Source organism: Schistocerca serialis, chromosome 3 (genome assembly GCF_023864345.2).
Source record: "Schistocerca serialis cubense isolate TAMUIC-IGC-003099 chromosome 3, iqSchSeri2.2, whole genome shotgun sequence".
NCBI lineage: Eukaryota > Metazoa > Arthropoda > Insecta > Orthoptera > Acrididae > Schistocerca > Schistocerca serialis.
The window spans coordinates 638,054,072-638,077,582 of NC_064640.1; the positions used below are offsets into that span (position 1 = coordinate 638,054,072).

At 41.0% G+C, this 23,511-nt stretch overlaps 1 protein-coding gene across 3 annotated transcripts in view; it reads right to left on the reverse strand.

Moving 5' to 3' along the window:
* Positions 1–12,722: 12,722 nt before the first annotated feature.
* The window catches only part of LOC126470520 (glycoprotein endo-alpha-1,2-mannosidase), a 102,034-nt gene continuing 91,245 nt past the window's right edge, over positions 12,723–23,511 (reverse strand). For all 3 annotated transcript variants that reach the window (XM_050098433.1, XM_050098432.1, XM_050098431.1), the window contains one exon: positions 12,723–13,388. In XM_050098433.1, coding sequence (XP_049954390.1) covers positions 12,970–13,388 — 419 coding nt within the window. In that variant the 3' untranslated portion in view covers positions 12,723–12,969. The remainder of the gene's footprint in view (positions 13,389–23,511) is intronic.

The window sequence follows — 23,511 nt, forward strand, 5'->3', positions numbered from 1 at the left end:
AGGTTTCGAGAGGGTGCATTTCTGGATGAGGTATCAAATATATTGCTTCCTCCTACTTATACCCCCCAAGGAGATCACGAATGTAAAATTAGAGAGATTCGAGCGCGCACGGAGGCTTTCAGACAGTCGTTCTTCCCACGAACCATACACGACTGGAACAGAAAAGGGAGGTAGTGACAGTGGCACGTAAATTGCCCTCCGCCACACACCGTTGGGTGGCTTGCGGAGTATAGATGTAGATGTAGATGTAGATGAACTAAAGTAAACGAAAGCAAGAAACAGGGTATAATGCATTACATCTTTCAAAAAAGAAACGAAACAGTGGAATTATAATGATGGGTGGTTTATGTACAGGGTGCATGGATTCATACACATTAAGCAGCTGATAACTACTGTGAAATAGATATTACTTGAGGAGTACATATTAATGAAAGTGGCATCACATTGCTGTTATGCCCAAGGTTTCATTCGTGATTCACCTCTCTCATATGATACAAAAACAATACTCTGGAGTTTCATTCAGAAATGAATAGCAAAAATTTTTAAAAATTGGTAGAACTCAAGTTCACTTCAAGATGATCTCCTAGCACAACGTCTTTGAACATACATCAAAACAATTAGGAGAATACATCAAACCGTCTTTTAGTTCTCAAAAAAGTGAAATGCAGTTGCTGCTAATAAAGTGCATTATGAGCCAAATCTGAGGAAGTTATACATATGATGTTAGTACACTTAACTTCTCATGTAAGTCTGGATAAATTGTGGAAAAAAATGGATTTCTTCTACCTCTGGTTCCAATCACATCATCCATACATGAATCTCATAGAAGTGATTTTCAGTGTACATAAGATACGATACATTTACATTATGTAAGGCATGTTGCTCAAGGATAGTTGGTGCTTTTTTCTTCTGGGATATTAGGAGACTGAAGAATAGCAGAAGGTCACATTAAAAATGAACAGGATGATTACAGATGAAAAGATATGTGGAAACAAATAACAATAAAGGGTGATTTACTACACCATCCTCGGGCCCCCTGAAGGCCCACTGGATCACTGTATCAAGCAGAAATCTGAAGATACAAATCTTTGAATGGTGGACCCTGTTTTGACCAGAACCAAGATTGGAATCTGTCTACACATCGGTCAGGGGGTGTGAAGATGGCATAGTAAATCGCCAGAAATGGTAGCCAAATAAAATAAGTTTGAAAATTAGATGGCTGAAAGATGTTTGATTTGACATTCTGTACTGAACAGCCGAGTTCCGCAACCATCTCTGAAAAGATGGACATAGGGAAATAATAATAAATCCAGTTTCTGACCACTTTTCAACTGGGTATTTAATTCAGGGGAGCTTATGACACTGGTCCAATGGTTAGAAAACCAAAAACTCAGTTTAGAGTTAATTTTTAATTGACATTTTGGAAATGCAAAGATCATGTTCAACATTATAAAAGCAGAATAAACTTAGTGATAATTTTTCTGGATGTTGCATATATTGAAGCAAGGTTCCATACACGAGCTTGGAAATATGATTACAAAACTGCGGGTGAGAGAAGGTATATTTGTAAGTATGTGAGTGAAACGAGGAGAATGTGTAAAATGCAGCTCCTGATACTTCAGACAAAAAGAAAAAGGTTCAATGGAAAAATTGTGATCTCCGATGTTCCACAGCATCAGAAAAAGATCTGATGGGAAGACAGCAGCCTGTGATATTCCAGAGCAACAGAAAAGTATTTCATGGGAAAAGTGTGACTTCCAACATGCAAACAGCGCAGAAATTGCATCCAACATAATAATAGCGGGTCCCACAGAACTGTCTGGACAGAGATGAATGCACTTCTTTGTGTCACCTGCAGTGGGAGGGTTAATCAGTTTACGGAAACCATGGAAAACCTAAATCTGAATGGCTAAGGCCAAATGGGGATTGTAAGCCTACTGCTCCCAAATATGGACCCAGAGTCTTAACCACTGAACCACCTCACTTTTGTTGTAAAAAATCCATCATACATTCTGGTAACTGAATGGACATAGTGTTTTCTTGCTATGTGATTTAAGTCCACAATTATTCTAAGTGTACTAGTAGATGTTATCTTCCAAGATATGGATGTAAGGATTGCCTGAAGAATTTCATCCATGTTATATAACCTGAGAATTACTGCACATTTCAGTAAGATAATGAACACACCATTAGAGGAATTGCAATGTTATTCATTTTATCTCTATATGGCATCTCTGCATTATTAGCAATGTTCTGTGAATTATACGCTTTCTGTCCACTCAAACGAAATGTTGCAGTTAAGTAAAAAATACACTTGAGTCACCTATCTGTCTCCTTCCACTTCGGCACTACTTTCACTGTTACTTACAAGACAGGATTAACAGCTTTCAAACAACTACTTTCATTTCTAGTACCACTGACTGCCTCAGGAACTTCTCGGATACATAAGTGGAACTGAATTTCAAAAACCGCATTTTCCTATCCAGGTAACTCCAAACCCCTTTATATCCACCATAAACATAAAGGAATAAATATCATGTGCAATTTCTTTTAGAAATCAATCTAAATATTAATCTTCACGCTCACAGAATTAGTTTACCTTCTCTATGATCTTTTATCAACTCCACTGCTTAATTATTAAAGCCACAAGTAGATTTCATGATGACTGACAGAACCTGCACTCAAACAACAATTACAATAAAATATCCATTAACATCCTGAAGGTGAAAAACAATTTTCATTGTCAGTAGTGAGAAAGAGGAGAAGAGGGGAATGGGAGACATGACAGTGAACAGTGGCTGATCATACACATACATCAAGGTCCGCAGTTAAATCCCAAAACTATTCAAATTATCTCACAAAATGAGTGCATGAAACACAGTTGATAGTGACCAATATGTTGGAGGGGGATGTTAAGCTCAGCAAGCTATATGGTGTTAATTGAGGAGAGCAGTTTGTGTTTTGGTACCAAGTTTAGGCCTCTTCCTTTCTTTCACGCAACTATATGGTAAAAGCATTCATTTAAATACCACAGGTATGCAATTGACACACTACATTGAGGAAACTAATGAGATGAAGTTAATATTTGAAGGCCCAAATAATCAGTCATAATATCTGTGTTTGTACACAGAGCCAAAGTGTGCAAATGATGACAGCTGCTGATGCAGGTATGGTTTCTTTAGACAACTTATGAGAATGCATCTAGATGATGTCTTTGACAACTGCCAGTATTCCAATAGGTGCACATCCCATAATTTTCAAGGCACAAATGCAAAGTGACAGTGCTGTACAAGGAAATTTAAAACTTTGGGTTTGCAGAGCAAATGCAGACAGACAACACACACTGTAAAAAAACTACCACCACCACACAATCAAAGACTATTAACTACCAATAGATGAGCAAAGGGCATTAACTTTGTACTTTCATTGTCTTACCATGGAGAGAACAGAATTCCAACCACAATTTTAGCAAAAACTTCCATCTCTATTTATAAGGCCACTTACTAATTTAATCTCAGCTGCATCCTTAATAAGACTATCCCAATAACTGGCAGTGCATACCGGAACCTCTGTGTTACATTTCATAGGATGACTTCTTGTGCCAAGGCAATGTTCTGCAGCAACAGATTTGCTCAGTAGTTGTGTGCATATGGCCATTGTACATTAATATGTTAGTTTAGAGTAACTAATAAATACAAAATTCAAGCAAAGTTACAACAGTGTAACTACATTACAATTTGCAAAAAAAGATAGCCATGTACAACACAAAATGCGAGTGCACAAAAGTGCTTTTCTTGGCATGACAGAACTAGAATATCCTGGACACATTTTACAACATTATTTAAATTCAAAGAATATTATTGCATTAGTAGTATCAGTTTACATTAACTAAACCAGTACAATACTTGGATTATAAACATTGACGCACTCACAATGAAGGAAGCCCTTCCAAGTCAAGCAGGACATGTAAATTCTTATGATGAAATCAACAACACACTGGTATGACAATATGCCTCTTACTGCTTTATGTAGCCAGTGATTGAACTATCACAATCAAAGAGATTCCTAGACTGTGGCAGAGGCACACAGGATGCAATGTGTGAATTGAGCTCCATGCTGCTTCATGACACTACAAAGAGCAAGGGACTCATAAGTTCCATTGGACAGGAAAGTGTTATAACCACTGACCAGCTCTATAAATGGAAATATGTAGTTGTGATGGGAAGACCTTTGTCACTTATTACTGCCAATCTGTTTATGGAGTATTTCGAGGAACATGCCTTGGAGTAATCAGTATTGAAACTATTCTTTTTTAAACACATGGACAATACTTGTATTCTTTGTCCCCATGGAAGTGAGAATTTAAACAGCTTTTAGAACATCTAAACTCCATTCGCAAGAATATTTACTTCAAAATGGAGGTGAAAAGAATAGCTATCTTCCCTTCCTTGATCAGATGGCCAGGAGAAAGGCTAATGGTACATTGGGAAATGCTGTTTATAAGAAGCCAATTTACACTGATTCATATCTTCATGCTGACAGTTGTCAGCATGCAGCTCAGCATAGGGGTATTTCATACCTTGGTTCATAGGATCCATGTTATCTCAAACTCTGAAAGTTTGCCAGCTGACTTAACTCACTTTGAAGTCACCTTTCACCAGAATGATTACAGTGAAAAACAGATCAGATACACATTGCACTATCAGCCGACCATGAATCAGCTGGATGATGAAAATAATGAAGTGGCATCTAAGTCTCTGGTCTTTTTGCCTTACACAGCTAGCATTACCATGGGGATTGGCCATACTGTGTGGAAATAAAGAGTAGAGTGTGTTTCTTGATCATAGTCTAAGACAGTCAAGTATGATCTTGGTTTGCATAAGCAGGTGTCTACCATAGTCCTTGTAGTTGTGGCATGTTGTATATTGGTCACCGTAAGGAACATGGAAGACCAGTGTACTGAGCATAAGCATCACACCACTCACTTCTGCTATTGCAGAATATATAACATAACATTGAGATTCTGACATGCACTTCCAGCTTTTGGGACAGTCTTATTAAGGAAGCATTTGAAATAAAATTAGTAAGTGACCTTATTAATAGAGACAGAGATTTCTGCTTAAATTCTGCTTGGAATCCTGTTCTCTCCCTGATCAAACAAAAGGGGGGAAAAGTAAATGTTCCTTTCTCACCCACTGGTAGTTAATATTCAGTATTGATAGCTTCTGACATCGCTCATGTTTGGTTGTGTGATGGAATTAGTTGTTTACGTAAACCAGGAGATATTAAAGTTTCATTTCTGGTTCATCTTTCAAACTAATTAATTTGTTTATTTACTGACAAAGTGATTCTCTAGCATATCAACAATAGGTGAAGCATAACAATGCTCACTTTCCTGTCACCTTGCTTTTTACCTTTGGTTTTCCCAAGAGGGCTCATGGTGTTATTGCCTCTCCCCAGGTGAGGTTTAAGAAAACAGTGACACTTTTTCTGTGGAGATTGTTTCATTTTTATGACAGTTTTCCATGAAAATTAAATGAAAGAAATTGCGATCAGCACAACCTATGCTGAAACATGTCAAGTATGTTGTTTAAATAAACAATACAAACTCAAGGTTGAAATATAAAAAACGTAGGAAAAAATAGATGGCTACTTATTGTAAAGGTGACATTATGTTGCGGACAGGCAAAATGAAGACACTTACATTTAAGCTTTCGGCCTCAGCCTTCATCAGAAAAAGAAAGAGAAACATACACCCAAGCAAGGACACCTCATGCACATATGACAGCCAACTTTGGCAGCTCAGACCAGAATACCGAGGTGGTCCAAGCTGCCGGAGGTGGCGGTCATGTATGTGTGAGGTGTGCTTCCTTGTATGAATGAATGATGTGTACTTCTCTTTCTTTTTCTGATGGAGGCTGTGGCCAAAAGCTTGTGAGTAAGTGTCTTTTAATTGTGTCTGTCTGCAACTTAATGTGTCACCTTTACAGCAAGTAGCAATATATATTTCCCTACATTGTTTTAAATATCTTGTTTATCTCAGTAAATGTCAAACTAACAATATGTAAGGAAGCAGATTTTATGTTATTAGATATTAGTAACCCAAGTTGCAGTAAAAAATCTGAGAAGATTGTATTCCCTGCATCAAATGTGCTGTGTCGCTGTGTCTTGTTTATAAGAATCAGAATTATTTTCCATACCAAATGACTACTTTTATCTTTACCATCTGTGATTTTAACTCATAAGTCTGTTACTTTTATTGAATCCTACAACTGCTGCAAGTTCTCCTGCAGGTCCAAATTTTGTACAAAAAGTACACTCCTGGAAATTGACATAAGAACACCGTGAATTCATTGTCCCAGGAAGGGGAAACTTTATTGACACATTCCTGGGGTCAGATACATCACATGATCACACTGACAGAACCACAGGCACATAGACACAGGCAACAGAGCATGCACAATGTCGGCACTAGTACAGTGTATATCCACCTTTCGCAGCAATGCAGGCTGCTATTCTCCCATGGAGACGATCGTAGAGATGCTGGATGTAGTCCTGTGGAACGGCTTGCCATGCCATTTCCACCTGGCGCCTCAGTTGGACCAGCGTTCGTGCTGGACGTGCAGACCGCGTGAGACGACGCTTCATCCAGTCCCAAACATGCTCAATGGGGGACAGATCTGGAGATCTTGCTGGCCAGGGTAGTTGACTTACACCTTCTAGAGCACGTTGGGTGGCACGGGATACATGCGAACGTGCATTGTCCTGTTGGAACAGCAAGGTCCCTTGCCGGTCTAGGAATGGTAGAACGATGGGTTCGATGACGGTTTGGATGTACCGTGCACTATTCAGTGTCCCCTCGACGATCACCAGTGGTGTACGGCCAGTGTAGGAGATCGCTCCCCACACCATGATGCCGGGTGTTGGCCCTGTGTGCCTCGGTCGTATGCAGTCCTGATTGTGGTGCTCACCTGCACGGCGCCAAACACGCATACAACCATCATTGGCACCAAGGCAGAAGTGACTCTAATCGCTGAAGACGACACGTCTCCATTCGTCCCTCCATTCACGCCTGTCGCGACACCACTGGAGGCGGGCTGCACGATGTTGGGGCGTGAGCGGAAGACGGCCTAACGGTGTGCCCAGCTTCATGGAGATGGTTGCGAATGGTCCTCGCCGATACCCCAGGAGCAACAGTGTCCCTAATTTGCTGGGAAGTGGCGGTGCGGTCCCCTACGGCACTGCGTAGGATCCTACGGTCTTGGCGTGCATCCGTGCGTCGCTGCGGTCCGGTCCCAGGTCGACGGGCACGTGCACCTTCCGCCGACCACTGGCGACAACATCGATGTACTGTGGAGACCTCACGCCCCACGTGTTGAGCAATTCGGCGGTATGTCCACCCGGCCTCCCGCATGCCCACTATACGCCCTCGCTCAAAGTCCGTCAACTGCACATACGGTTCACGTCCACGCTGTCACGGCATGCTACCAGTGTTAAAGACTGCGATGGAGCTCCGTATGCCACGGCAAACTGGCTGACACTGACGGCGGCGGTGCACAAAAGCTGCGCAGCTAGCGCCATTCGACGGCCAACACCGCGGTTCCTGGTGTGTCCGCTGTGCCGTGCGTGTGATCATTGCTTGTACAGCCCTCTCGCAGTGTCCGGAGCAAGTGTGTCAATGTGTTCTTTTTTCCATTTCCAGGAGTGTATATTGTCAGCAGAGCACTCTTTTAGTAAATCCCACTGAAATACATGGTTGTAGCTGTATCATAAGTTACATGAAGGAGTATCTTTTTTATTTCCTGATGTGACTAGTTTTGAATATTTATGTCCATTTTCAACCCATCCGTATCGTAAGTGTGACAATACAGGTGAAACCCTATGTACAAAAATGGCCCCTGCAGTGATAATCAAAGCAGCAATACGGCCAACTCAACAACAGTAAATAGACCACATAGGACAGACATTGGAGAACATACATCTGTCCTATGTGGTCTATATACTGTTGTATGGAGTCTGCCATAGTGCTACTTTGATTGTCACTGCAGGAGCAACTTCTGTACATAGGCTTTCACCTGTATTGTGATACTTACGATACGTAAGGTCTGAAAATGGACAAAGGTGTCCGAAATTAGTCACCATTATGAAATATAAAGGATACTTCTTAATGCAATGTATGATTGAGCTACAACCCTTTATTTCAATTATAAAACAAGTTTAAGACCTATTTTTCATCTGCAGCATGCTGCAAGTTCATAAATTTCTTTGAACCTAATAGTTTTCAGTGCAGAACAGTAACAAACTGAAAATAATACATTATTCTGCTTCTCACACATGTGCCATTTTGACCTGTCCTTGTAATGTTCTTGACTCTGGTCTTTTCTATACATGGAGAGGACACCATAGGGTTGAAAGCTCTTGAAGGTGTGTACATTCCCTTTTTCTACACTCTCTGTCTTTGTTTCTTTCCCTAGTGTTTTATCAGCAATCTGTAGTTTCAACCTATTCAAGTTTGTCTGAGTGTTTATCTGATACATCATCTGGAATTAGCATTTAGTAACATTTTTCTGCCATAAAATGTGGGATGAGAATATCCTAATTTTCTTTGCCTATTTTTATCTATGTATTGATTTACTAGGATCACATAATAACTTCACTTCCTCCTCTTTCTTTGTTGTTTCCTATTCTTCCAATACTCCATCTTTCCTGTATGTAGTGTTTTCCTTTCTTCTGCCCATGTTGTTTTTAATTTCTTATTTATTCTGCCTCTGAAGCCTTCTACATTCAGTATATTATTCTAAAAAATTTCTTTCTGAAATCTCCGATTCTTTGATATTGTTTCTTTCTAGTTTTTTTTTCTTATTTCTATAATCCAAGCTACTGTCAAATTATTTCTCCAGAAATATTTGTTTCAACGGCTTGTTTGCATTCATTCAGTAGCATTGTCAAAAGAAGATTTACCTTCAGTCTGCCACTACTTCTCATATTTTCTGTACATTCTGGTACATACTTTGTTTTCCAATGAGCTTTAGTTCTATAGTACTTATTATTTTTTTAACAATTATTTTTTTAGTATCTCTATTCTGTACAGTTTGTAGTTCACCATTAAGCATTTCTAAGTAGATAAACACTCTGGTTATATCAGTGTGGTATGGTGTCTTAGTTTTCTTTGTCTAAATATGCATATTTTTAGTTTAACTGTATGCTGTTTCCAATTTAAACAATGGAAAATCCAGAATGGAATGTAACAATATTATGAAAGATAGTTGCTACCACCATATGGCAGAGATCCTGAGTTGCAGGTAGGCTCAACAAAGAGGCTGTCACAAAATAAGCTTTCGGCCAACAAGCCTTTCTAAATAATAGGAAGGAGGGGGAGGGGGAGAGGGAGAGAGAGAGAGAGAGAGAGAGAGAGAGAGAGAGAGAGAGACACACACACACACACACACACACACACACACACACACACACACACACACTACCAGTCTCTGGCAGCTGAAGCCAAACTACAAACAGCAGCAGTGCATGATGGGAGAGGCAACTGGGTACAGGTAAGGAGGAGGCTGGGGCAGGGAAGGGGGATGCTAGCAGGGTTGGGGGTTGGGGACAGTGAAGTGCTGCTGGGAGCGTGCAAGGACAAGGTGGAGAGAGGCTAGGGCAGCTAGGTGCAGCCGGGAGGTTAGACGGAGGGCGGGAGAGAGAAAGGGCATGGGGAGGTAGCGGGAAAGGAGAGAAGTAAAAAGACTTGGTGCATTGGTGGAACAGAGGGCTGTGTAGTGCTAGAATGGGAACAGGGAAGGAGCTATCTGGATTAGGACAATGACTAATGAAGGTTGAGGCCACGAGCATTACAGGAACATAGGATATATTGCAAGGAGAATTCCCACCTCCCCAGTTCAGAAAAGCTGGTGTTGGTGGGAAGGATCCATATGGCACAGGCTGTGAAGCGGTCATTGAAATGAAGAATGTCGTGTTGGGTGGCATGCTAACAATGTGGTGGTCCAGTTGTTTCTTGGCCACAGTTTGTCGGTGGCCATTTATGCAGACAGACAGCTTGTTGGCTGCCATGCTCACATAGAATGCAGCACAGTTGTTGCAGTTTAGTTTCTAGATCACATGTTTGACTTTACAGGTAGCCCTGCCTTCGATGGGATAGGCGATGTTTGTGACCGGACTGGAGTAGGTGGTGTTGGGAGGGTGTATGGGACAGGTCTCGCATCTAGGTATATTACAGGGATATAAGCCATGAAGTAAGGGATTGGGAGCAGGGGATGTGTAGGAATGGACAAGTATATTGGGTAGGTTTGGCGGACAGCAGAATACCACTGTGGGAGGCGTGGGAAGGATAGTGGGCAAGACATTCCCCATTTCAGGGCACCACGACAGGTAGTCCAAACCCTGGTGGAGAATGTAATTCATTTTATCCAGTCCTGGGTGATACTGAGTTATGAGGAGAATGCTCCTCTGTGGCTAGATGGTGAGACTTTGGGAGGTGGTGGATGACTGGAAAGATAAAGCACGGGAGATTTGTTTTTGTACAAGGGTGGGAGGATAATTACAGTCTGTAAAGGCCTCAGTGAGACCCTTGGTATATATTGAGAGAGGGACTACTTGTCACTGCAGATGCAATGGCCATGGGTGGCTATGGAAGGGACTTCTTGGTATGGAATGGGTGGCAGCTGTCGAACTGGAGGTATTGCTGGTGGTTAGTAGGTTTGGTATGGACAGAGATACAGATGTAGCCATTTTTGAGGTGGATTTCAACATCTTGGAAGGTGGCTGGATGGGTTGAGTAGGAACAGGTGAAGTAAATGGAGGAGAAGGTGTTAAGTTTTGGAGAAATGTGGATGGGGTGTCCTCACACTAGATCCAGACCGCAAAGATGTCATCAATGAATCTGAACCAGGCGAGGAGTTTAGGATTCTGAGTGTTTAGAAAGGATTCCTCTAGATTGTCCATGAATAGGTTGGCATAGGATTGTGCCATGCGGGTGCACATAGCCATATCCTGGATTTATTTGTAGGTAATGCCTTCAAAGGAGAAGTAATTGTGGGTGAGGATATAGTTGGTCATGGTGACTAGGAAGGTGGTTGTTGGTTTGGAATCCGTTGGGCATTGGGAAATGTAGAGTTCGATAGTGGCAAAGCTGTGGGCATTAGGGATGTTAGTGTCAAAGGAGGTGGTATCAATAGTGACGAGCAGGGCACTGTGTGGTAAAGGAACAGGAACTGTGGGGGGTCGGTGGAAGAAATGGTTGGTATCAATATAAAAGGGTAGGTTTTGGATAATAGGTTGAAGGTGTTGGTCTACGAGAGCAGAGATTCTCTCAGTAGGGTCACAGTAACCGTCCACAATGGGGGGTCCTGGGTGGTTGGGTTAATGGACTTAAGGAAACTTGTAGAAATTAGGAGTGTGGAGACACATGGACTCTGGGGAGATGTTCTGGGATGGGCCTAAAGTATACAATAATATAGATATTGTTATTTACTAACTAAATCTATTTTACCTATTTTGATACTTTTTTATATTTGACATGAATTTTGTTTTCTCAGTTGAAATTATAAGCCCAGCATTAGTGGTTGTTCTTTCTAGAAGATTTATTTGAGTAACTGCTTCTGTCAGATTTTCTGAAAGTATTGAAAACTCATCTGCAAAGGCCAGTCAGTTAACATTAATTCTATTTGATTTCCTTCCCAGAATTATTGGTTCAATTTTTTGATTTTGTGGCTCCAAACTCCAGAGCTTTACAATATTTTCTAAAACACAATTGGAAACCAAAGCTTATAAGGTATCATTCTTATCTACAAGTAATTATTATTTTGAATGGCTAAGATATTATTCCATAAATTTCACTTTAGATACAGTTTTTGTTAAGTTTCACAAAATATGTTTCCCAATTTTGCTGAACACCAGATTCTCTAATGATTTTATCCTCTCTTTTCTGTATCTACAGAATAAAATGCTTTCTTGGAATCAATAAACGATGCTATTATAGGTTTTCTGGTTAACATTTTTTGGCAAATTACTGATTTTAATTTAAAGATCTCGTACACACAGTATCTTCCCCATCAAAAACCTATTCTTGACAGTGAGAGCCAGTCTGAAAATTATCAAAGATTACTTGAATGGCTCACTAGAAAATGTATTGCTTCCCAAAGACAAAAACCCAGATTAAAGACACGGTCTGGCACAGAGTTTTATTCCATTCAGAAAGACTGCTCCACTACAAAATTTGCCAGATTGATAGTTTCATATTGTTGTCTTATGTCTGCATGTCTGCTTACTGCTACTGCTAGATATTAGCCATACAAAATTTTTGTAAAACTGACATAACGCACTAAGCTTCATCAAGCCTTTTAAAACATTAAAAGCCTGTACAAATTTATGTTGGCAACTTATACAACTGGATGAAGTACATGAAATGTAATATTTAATGAAATAATCAAAGGGATGAATGTGACTTTGATTGGTAATGAAGTTATTGTATACAAATTTGGGGAATGATGTGACCTTGCAATTGGCGTCTTAGGTTGGGAGGAGGGGGGGGGGGGGGGGGGGGGAGGAGGAGGGCACTAGCTGGAATACTTAAGGGGGCAAGCTAGGGTAAGAGGTGGAGGAGCAGTGGAGGACTAGGTGAGGGTAACTTGGTAACTGACACACAACTTTCAGCTGTGTTACAGATTTCTGAGTTTCAAAATGTTTTTATTCATATGTGAAAAATATTTACCAGCAGCAAGTTAGCAAAATTTTATTTGAAAATAATATCTATTTAAAAGCTACATATGTAGTCATATGGCATTTTCATGTGGAAATCAGTTTTCTAGATGCAAATGACATGATGGTATGGGATTCACTGATTCTGTCAACTAGATACAATCACACAACTCTTGAGTAATTACAGTGGCAATTTGCTAGATTCATACCATTAACAAGTACGCACATAGTATCAATGAAACATTAACGTTAATATTAAATTCTGGTGCTGTCGTCCTGTGTTCTTTTTGTGAATTCATTTATCCACCATTTAGTCAAATTTAGATAAAAATATGAACCTTCAGGTTCATAATCTAGATACGTAAATGAGGGAGTGGACTTCGGTAAGGCTGGTTCTATCTGTGTTCCCTCATGCCATTCATTGAATGAAGTTATTGAAATTATTTTAGGTTGGGTAGTTATTGCACTTCGCCAAGCAACCTCATAGTATTTTCCATGGCGCCTGTGCCTGATATTTGCAACATTCCAAGGTCTAATCTGGGTATCAATATACCCAGGACCAACAGATGGAACAAATATAAGACTATTCTGATATGCAAATTTACTAAGACTTCGCCAGTTTTTCCATGATGATCCATATGTGAATCCACTGCTAGCAAAGTATGTGTAGAAACCTGTGAAAAATACAGACATAAATTATTAATAATAAAACATTATATCTGTCAATATAAATATCTCCAAAGTAGTTCTAAGAATGTTGTGTAAAGAATTAGTTGATCTCAAAATGTCAATGAAAACTAAAACTGATGTTTGAGATCTTTTTTGCACACAAAATATGTAACATACACCACTAAAAAACACTGACTACATTACGTGAAAAAGATAAACTTCTGCACAATAATAACAAACGAATATTTAAGTAAAAGCTATACCATCACAATAACCAAAAAATATCTTTCACCATATACACTGAGGTAACAAATCATGCAACAGCAGTCTGCACATATACAGATGCCATTAGTATTGTGTACACAAGGTACAAAAGGGCAATCGATTAGTGGAGCTGTCATTTGTACTCTGATGATTCACTGGCAGGAAGTAAGCCTGCGCGCCAGCACAATGGCGGCGCGTATTGCGCAACCGAAGGTGAATTATCATGCAACAGCAGTCTGCACATATACAGATGCCATTAGTATTGTGTACACAAGGTACAAAAGGGCAATCGATTAGTGGAGCTGTCATTTGTACTCCGATGATTCACTGGCAGGAAGTAAGCCCGCGCACCAACGCAATGGCGGCGCGTATTGACAATGTCCAAAAACTGACTGTTATATGGACAGCAAACAAATAAATAAATAAACACAGTGGCTGATGCCATTCACATAACGACAAACAATAGTGGCGTTTGCACTAGTTGTCAGTGCTAACAGACAAGAAACACCATGTGAAATAACCACAGAGATTGATGTTGGATGTACAATGAACATACCCGTTAGGACAGTGCAGCAAAATACGGTGTTAATGGGCTATGGCAGCATACAACCGAAGCAGATGCCTTTGCTAATAGTACATCATGTGCAGTGCCTTTCCTGGGCTCATGATCATATCAATTGGACCCTAGACAACTAGAAAATTGTGGCCTGGTCAGATGCGTCCCAATTTCAGTTGGTAAGAGCTGATGGTATGGTTCAAGTGTGGCACAGACCACATGAAACCATGGACCCAAGTTGCCAATGAGACACCGTGCAAGCCAGTGGTGGCTCCATAATAGTGTGGGCTGTGTTTATATGGAATAGACTGGGTCCTCTGGACCAACTGAGCTGATCACTGACTGGAAATGGTTATGTTTGGCTATTTGGAGACTATTTGCAGCCTTTCATAGACTTCATATTCCGAAACAATGATGTGCCATGTCACTGGGCCACAGTTGTTCACAGTTGGTTTGAACAACATTCTGGCCTATCTGAATGAACAATTTGGCCATCAAGGTCACCCGACATGAATCCCATTAAACATTTATGGGACAAGATTGAGAGGTCAGTTTGTGCAGGCAACACTTTCGAAATTATGGATGGCTACAGAGGCAGCATGGTTCAATATTTCTGTAGGGGACTTCCAATGACTTGCTGAGTCCATACCACATCCAGCTGCTGCACTACACAGGGCAAAAGGGGTCCAACACAGCATTAGGGGGCATCCCATGGCTTTTGTCACCTCAGTGTACATACGGCACCAATTTAATGAAAAAATAAATTTCATGTAGTATTACTCTACAGTTATGATATCACCATTCTTCTCAATAACTTAATACTTTCAATGTGTGCCAGTAACACATGCATTACTTATTAAGTTGAATTATTACTCAGACAGATAGAAAAACCCTTAAATTACATGCAATTTGGTTGTTCCTGGTAAAACAAGATAGATATGGTAAAACACATACCTAACAAAGATGATGTGACTTACCAGACAAAAGCGCTGGCATGTCGATAGACACACAAACAAACATACACACAAAATTCAAACTTTCGCAACCAACGGTTGCTTCGTCAGGAAAGAGGGAAAGAGAGGGAAAGACGAAAGGATGTGGGTTTTAAGGGAGAGGGTAAGGAGTCATTCCAATCCCGGGAGCGGAAAGACTTACCTTAGGGGGAAAAAAGGACAGGTCTACACTCGCGCGCGCGCGCGCGCGCGCGCGCGCACACACACACACATACATATCCATCCGCACATACACAGACCCAAGCAGACATTTCATGTCTGCTTGTGTCTGTGTATGTGCGGATGGATGCTCCCGGGATTGGAATGACTCCTTACCCTCTCCCTTAAAACCCACATCCTTTCGTCTTTCCCTCTCCTTCCCTCTTTCCTGACGAAGCAACCGTTGGTTGCGAAAGCTTGAATTTTGTGTGTATGCTTGTGTGTCTATCGACATGCCAGCGCTTTTGTTTGGTAAGTCACATCATCTTTGTTTTTAGATATATTTTTCCCACGTGGAATGTTTCCCTCTGATTATATATATATATATATATATATATATTTTTTTTTTTTTTTTTTTTTTTTTTTCAGTGAGTGCGTAAGTTATATCTGGAGGAAAGGAAAATCAACATCACTAAACCAAATTTAATATCTAATTAACATGTGACTGAGCGAGATTCAAAAAGGAAGAGCAGTATACTCAGATTACATAGAAATACTGCTCTACCTTCAATCCATTAAATCACATAGAATAAAACACTAATCGCACTTCCACCTCTGTGTTTTCTGAAATAATGTGGCATAAGTCCAAGGTTGCTGTTTGCTAATAAAATAAAAATTCTTCTTAAAACAGTTATACATTATTGTACAATGAGTAATAAGGCCACCTGCAAAGAAACTACAATGACAAATGAAATATGTCCTTATATGAAAGCCTATTAACAAATTACATGTAACACATGTTAACAGAATTGACTGGTGGACATGAGATAAGGCTAACTCATGTGGATTTGGTGACCAGACACTAGCACACGCAGTCTAACTTTTTGTATATGCCAGGCTGTTGTGTCTCATGCAGTTAAGAAATTGCTAAAATTCACATTACTGTGTCTACTACAATTTTCTACATGCCCACAGACTGATTCTCTCTAGTAGTAAGATGTAAGTTCCCAATGACAATTTGTCAATGTAGGAAGTTAGTTTACAACTATGGAAATTTGCCTCCGACAACAGACAGCATTATAAACTAGTTGTTCTACTGCCACAAACCTGGCCAACACACACAGGTACTGATGGAATTCTACTCATTTTGTCATCTCGCAAACTAGTTTGGAGTTCTTCATCAAGATGTTTACGTCAGCAGTGATATCTAAAAATATGCAATGAAGCCATTCAGTCCTCAGTTAATTACTGCACGACAAGCTCAGAGGCTGTAGCTATGAAGATATGTCATTACAACACCAAAGGGGCAATGTAGCTTGTCAAGTATCAATAAGAAAGATAATTCAGATTTCTGCAAAGCAGCATGATTATTAGTGGGCAAACCATACATATTTAATAGGAGATGCAAAAATATGATATAGGATAGATTGCTACTAACCACTGAGTGACAGGTACACTGCAACAAAGACTGTTGGATATTATAAGCTATTGGACAAATTCCTTCTTCAGTAAAACACACACATATTCATACACACATGGCCACTGTCATCTCTGGCCTAATTGTGCTGAATAGTGCATGGATAGTGTGGTTACAGAAGAGGTATGTGACTGGGAAGGGTAGGGATAGCAGGATTGGAGTGGATAGGATGCTATAGTGCTGCCTGTGGTGAGGACAGGATGGTAAACTGCTACATGCAGCATTGGAAAGCTGTGCTGAAGGGGTGAGGGTGGAGGTGAGGGGAAGGGTAGAGGGAGAGAAGCAGACAAGGGGAAAGGACTACACAGATGCATTGCAGGGGTAGCAGGCATTTGTGACATTGGAGTGAGAGCAGGGAAGGGGCCAGAAGCAGATGCAGAAAGGGGCTAGCAAAGGTTGAGGCCAGGAAAGGTTAAGAGATTGGAGCATATGTTGTAGGGAGAGTTCCCACTTGTGCAATTCAGAAAAGCTGGTGTTGATGAGAATAGTCTAAATAGCACAGGTTGTGAAGAAGTTGTTGAAGTGGGGCACATCATGCTGGGTGGCAGGCTTTGCAACTGAACTGACTCTTGGCCACAATTTGGTGATGGCCATTTATGTGGGCAGACAGCATGTTAGTGATCATTCCCACATAGAATGCCACACAGTGGTTGTAGCCAAGTTAGTAGACCACATGTTTGCTTCCAAAGGTGGTCCTGTCTTTGATGGAGTAGAAGATGCCTGTGACAGGACTTGAGTAGGTGGCAGTGTAAAGGTGTATGGGACAGGTCTTACATCTATGTCTATTACAGGGATATGAGCTGTGGGGCAAAGGGTTGGAAGGAGGGATGGAACAGGCACAGAGAAGGATATTGCATAGATTGCGTGAGTGGTAGAATACTGGGAGGGGGGGGGGGGGGGTAATGGGGAGGATATGGAGGATATTTCTCATTGCACAGTGATAAGTTGTCAAAACCCTGAGCAGACAAGGTGCAGGAGATCTGTTTCTGGATAAGTTGGAGAGGGTAATTTTGATCTGTGAAGGCCCAGTGAGATCCTCAGCATACTTGGGGAGGGATGTTTCATCAGTGAGGATGCAATTGCCATGAGTGGCTAGGCTGTATGGAAGGGATATCTTGGTGTTGAATGGGTGGCAGCTGTCAAAATGAAGATATTGTTGGTGATTGGCAGGTTTGATGTGGACAAATGTACTGATGGAGCCATCCATGAGGTTGTGGTCAACTTTGAGGAAAGTAGCTTTCTGAACAAAGAAGGGCCAAGTGAAGTATATGAGGGAGAAGGTGTTGAAGTTCTGTGAGAATGTTAATAGCGTGTTCTAACCCCTGATCTACATCATGAAGACATCATCAATCAATGTGAACTATGTGAGGGGTTTGGGATTCTGGCTAGCAATGATTTCTCTAGAGGGCACATGGATAGACTGGCATAGGATAGTGCCACATAGATGTACATGGCTGTACTGCAGATTCATTGTAGGTGAAGTCCTCAAGGGAGAAGTAATTGTGGCTATACTTGGTGATGGTGCCCAAGGAGGAGGTTGTAGGTTTGAGGTTAGTCAGACATTGAGAAAAGTAGTGTTCAATGGCAGAAACGACATGAACACTGGGGATATTAGCATAGATGGAAGTTGCATCAACAGTGGTGAGCAGGATGCAGGGTGGTAAGGGGATAGGAACTGTGGAGTCAGCAGAGGAAATAGTTAGTGTCTTTTATATAGGAGGGTACATTGCAGGTGTGTTAGTCCACAAGGGCAGGTATTCTCTCAGTGGGGACACAGAATCCAGTCACAATAGGGTGTCTTGGATGGTTGGATTTATGTATTGTAGAAGGCAGGAGTGGAGGGGGTGAGGAGAGAGGTGCCTTCAGGAGAGGGAGTTCTGGTATGGACCTAAGGCTTGGAGGAGTAATTGCTGATAATGCTAGATTTCTGGAACGGGGTCACTATGGCACGTCTCACATACACCTGTTATTCCACCACACCACACCACACCACACCACACCACAACACACCACACCACACCTCACCTCCCACAAGCACAACCTGCCCATGCTACACCCAGCACCCCACTACCCTATTCCCATCAGGTCCTTGCACATTCCCACCACAGGCAGCACTACAGAATATTCCCCCATTGTTACCCCACTGTCCCTACCCATACTCCCCTATGCCTCTTCTGCACCCTCACTTCACATCCCAAACAAAATCACTGCTCACCACAGTGAGACCTTGGCACAATAGCTGTGTGTGTGTGTGTGTGTGTGTGTGTGTGTGTGTGTGTGTTTCCTACATGTCAAGAAGGAGTTTGTCCTATAGCTTATAATATCCAACATTATTCTTTCAATATACCTGCCTGTCCCTCAACACCTCCTGTATGTGGTGAACAGCAGTATATCCTATATCATTATCCCTATGACATCAGACTTCTGGAAGTCCTACATTGTGTGTCATAATATTTCATTAGAAGCAAAAAATTATGTAAATAGTACAACATCTCATTTGCTGGCTGTGCATGTGTGATCTTCCTGTGGCTACTGTCTATGACAGGATTGATTTTTAGGGGAAGGAGGCTTTCTTCAGTATGGAGTTGATGGTCCAGTATTTGCAAAACCTCCTAAGTGGGCTGTGGCTGAAGCTTACATGGCTGGCTTATAGAGAGAGTAATTTCCCCACAATGGCCGGCGTTTCCAACATCTGATGCTGGAAAAGTTCTGAAAGTCCTGACAGAAAGCAGCAGTTTACAGAAGCTCTATTAGCAGGAGCAAGAAATGGTGGATGAAAATGCCTGCATTCTGCTCCTGATCCTGATTCACTGAAGGGCCTAAATGCTAAATAACTTTGTGAGGCAGTTTGAGCCAGTGAAATTGGGGTTGTTGATCAGTAGCCCTGTTAGACTCTCTGGAGTGAAGGTGCCAATGCGAGAGTCTTACTGATTTCTGTGTGCAGAGACTTAAAGTATGACAGACTGGAAGAATCGGAAGTATGGCATGGAACTCTACTTAGTCACTTTCCAGTTTTTGTCCATGAATGTTGCAGATTAGTGAGCATGGGCTGACAGCAGTGAAAATATTCAACTCCAAGGTCAGGTCTCGGAATCTTTTTCAAAGTAGTAGGATTGCTACAGGGCTTTCATTATTGAATCAGAGTATTGAGAAGTTTAACCCTGTCCCATAGATTCATAGAGGTCAAAGCAAGGCTGGCAACCCTTTCTCAGACTGAGCTTGTGTGTAGTAACATACAGAATTAATCCAGGTCAGCTAATAAATGTTTCCAATTAATCTGTGGAGCAGCACATTGCATAGTTTGTCTCAGGTGCTGCATGTCGCCGAGAGTGCGTGGATTCTGGCCATGACTGTTATGTAATTGCACACAACACTATGCAGTGGACAAAAAGAATGTTTCAATAGTATCACAGGAAAATTAATTTGAGAAAACTAATAAATTATGAGACAGCATTGCTGGCAAGTTCTTTCCTTCAAGAGGCAAGAGGTATACATTGTCTATAGTCACATATGAAGTGACACACTTCCTAGCTTTCAGAACTAATAGTTCCTTTGGTTGGGAGGAGAGATGGATAGTTTGTGGAAGATTTAAAAGATAGGAGAGGTCACTTGAACCCCAGAATGTGAAAGACTCACATGTAGTAAGAGTGAGGGTGGATAGAGATGAAGGGGGATGGCTTCTCCCTTCATCTTCACTACAGGTGAGTCTGTCTCCCATCCTGGGGTCTGAGTGACCTGCCAGTCCTTTTTAACATTGCCCAACCTATTCATCTCGCCTTCCAACCACAGGAATTACTTTAGTTCTGAAAGATAGGTGGGTGTTACTTATATATCTGTTTATCAGCAGCACTGCATGTAATGCCTCTTTAAGGTAAGTACTGGGCAACAATTATGCATGGTAAATTATATAAACAGACAAAATGTTAAAATTACATGCCCTAAACCTGTGAACTTGTTGACGACTGGAACGATAAAAACGTCTAGAAACTCAGTTTTTCATTACCTAAAATATGGCCAGATCTCCAGGTATGCCCATGGTGTCTCCCTTGACACCACAAATTAGAAGATGGTGCAAGCAATGATACTGTTTATTCACAAGCATCGTCACAAACAGATGGCCAAGTGTCAAATGGCAATATTCTATTCTTAAGGGATGCACATCCAACATGAATGGTGACCTAACTTTATGTAGGTTGTTACATTTCCAATCTCTCATTCATCCTCTAGCAAGTGACCTCCACCTCAAAACTGAGAGACCATGGTACAAGAATAGCACAAAGCAATACAGTGTGTTCATCTCATGCACACCCTGCTCCTGCATCTCTTATGCACACCCTGCTCCTGCATCAGCTTACTAATTTCCTTTGATTCCCACACATACATGTACCAGCAAAATCATACTCAATTTCCATGCAACTGCAGTATGTGAATGAGCCTTGTTTTCTGCATGCTTTTCTGTATCTGGCATACATTTGCTGAAAAGCATGAATAACACTTTCGGAACAGAACAGAAAAAAATATTTCCACCAATCACATTTCATCTCCATCTGTCCCTATGGAAGGCCACAGAGCTATCACTGACTGCAATTAATCTAGAAAGTGATCCTAAAGACAGTGTCAGTTGCTTGTAGATACCACTTTTACAATGTATACAGCACAGGTTATCCACTTTGAAGTTGCAATTGAATATTCACTCTTACATAACTAGGAACAGGAACTATCAATATGCACTGGTCTAGAATTACAAAAATACAAAAAAGTCTCCTGCATGCAGGACAATTCTTTTTAACCAATTATTCTGTGGGAACCAGCAGTTGAAAACTAGTACATTCAGAAAAGCTGTGGAAGCTTGGCAGAAAGAAAAAGCTTTCTATAAGGAGCAGTCAAATGAAAATGGAACAGATGGGGAAAAAAGTAAGTAAACTGTTTATTATTTTGAAAGTAATCACCATAGCTGTTAATGCATTTATCCCATTGTGAGACAAGACGGTCAATGCCTTCATGGAAAAAATGTTTGCAGCTGCCTTCTGTTACGCAATCAAGCCATAATTTTCATACATACACATATAAAAGATTTACTCTGAAGAGCCAAAGAAACCGGTACACCTGACTAATATCATGTAGCGTCCCCGTGAGCATACAGAAGTGCCACATAACGATGTGGCATGGACTCGACTTATATCTGAAGTAGTGCAGGAGAGAGTTGACAACATAAATCCTGCAGGGTTGTCCATAAATCTGTAGAGTACAGGTGGGTGGAGATCTCTTCTGAACATTACAAACATCCCAGATATGCTCAATCATGTTAATGTCTGGGGATTTTGGTGGGCAGTGGATGTGTTTTTAATCAGAAAAGTGTTCCTGGAGCCACTCTGTAGCAATTCTGGACGTGTGGGGTGTCGCATTGTTGTGCTTGAATTGCCCAAGTCCGTTGGAATACACAAAGGACATGAATGGATGCAGGTCACCAGACAGGATACTTATGTACCTGTCACCTGTCAGAGTCGTATCTAGATGTATCAGGGGTCCTATATCACTCCAACTGCATACAACCCACACCATTAAAGAGCCTCCACCAGCTTGAACTGTCCACAGCTGACACACAGGGTCCATGGATTCATGAGGTTGTCTCCATACCCATACATGTCCATCCTCTCGATACAATTTGAAATGGGACTTGTCCGACCAGGCAACATGTTTCCAGTCATCAACAGTCCAACGTCAGTGTTGATGGGCCAAGTCAAGGTGTAAAGCTTTGTGTCTTGCAGTCATCAAGCGCACACGAGTGGGCCTTTGGCTCCAAAAGCACATATCAATGATGTTTCATTGAATGGTTCACATTCTGACACTTGTTGATGGCCCAGCATTGAAATCTGCAGCAATTTGTGGAAGGTTACATTTCTGTCACATTGAACAGTTCTCTTCAATCATCATTGAACAGTTCTCTTCAATCATCATTGGTCCTGTTCTTACAGGATCTTTATACAGCCACTGCTATGTCGGAGATTTGATGCTTTACCAGATTCCTGTTATTCACGGTACGCTCGTGAAATGGTCGTACGGGAAAATCCCCATTTCATCCCTATCTCTGAGATGCTGTGTCTCACTGCTCATGTACTGACTATAACACCACATTCAAACTCATTTAAATCTTGATAACCTGCCATTGTAGCAGCAGTAAGCAATCTAACAACTGTGCCAGACACTTGTTGTCCTAAATAGGCATTGCTGACTGCAGTGCCATATTCTGCCTGTTTACATGTCTCTGTATTTGAATACGCATGCCTATACACCAGTTTCTTTGGCACTTCAATGTATATCCCGAACATTTAAACTTATGTTGAAGCATTTCACATGAATTCATGTAAATCCATTTTATTAATTGTTTTGAAGTTGTACCAGCAATTATCATTTATAGTGTTATTAACTCTTTGAACGTAAGATCACTGTTCTTGTTCACTTAGAAACAGGTAAGAGACTTTGCAAATATGTGGTGTGGAATGGAAGCTCTTGGCAGAAGGGTTGTTGCTAAGGGACTCCAATTTTGTTTTGTAGTACTGCTGAAGGCAGAAGCATTATATGTTATTATTTCTGAGTGTAGAAATTCATTTAACAGTACAGAAACTACATTTATTGGAAGTTAGCTGAATAACAATCCTTTGTCCATTCAATATTTTTTG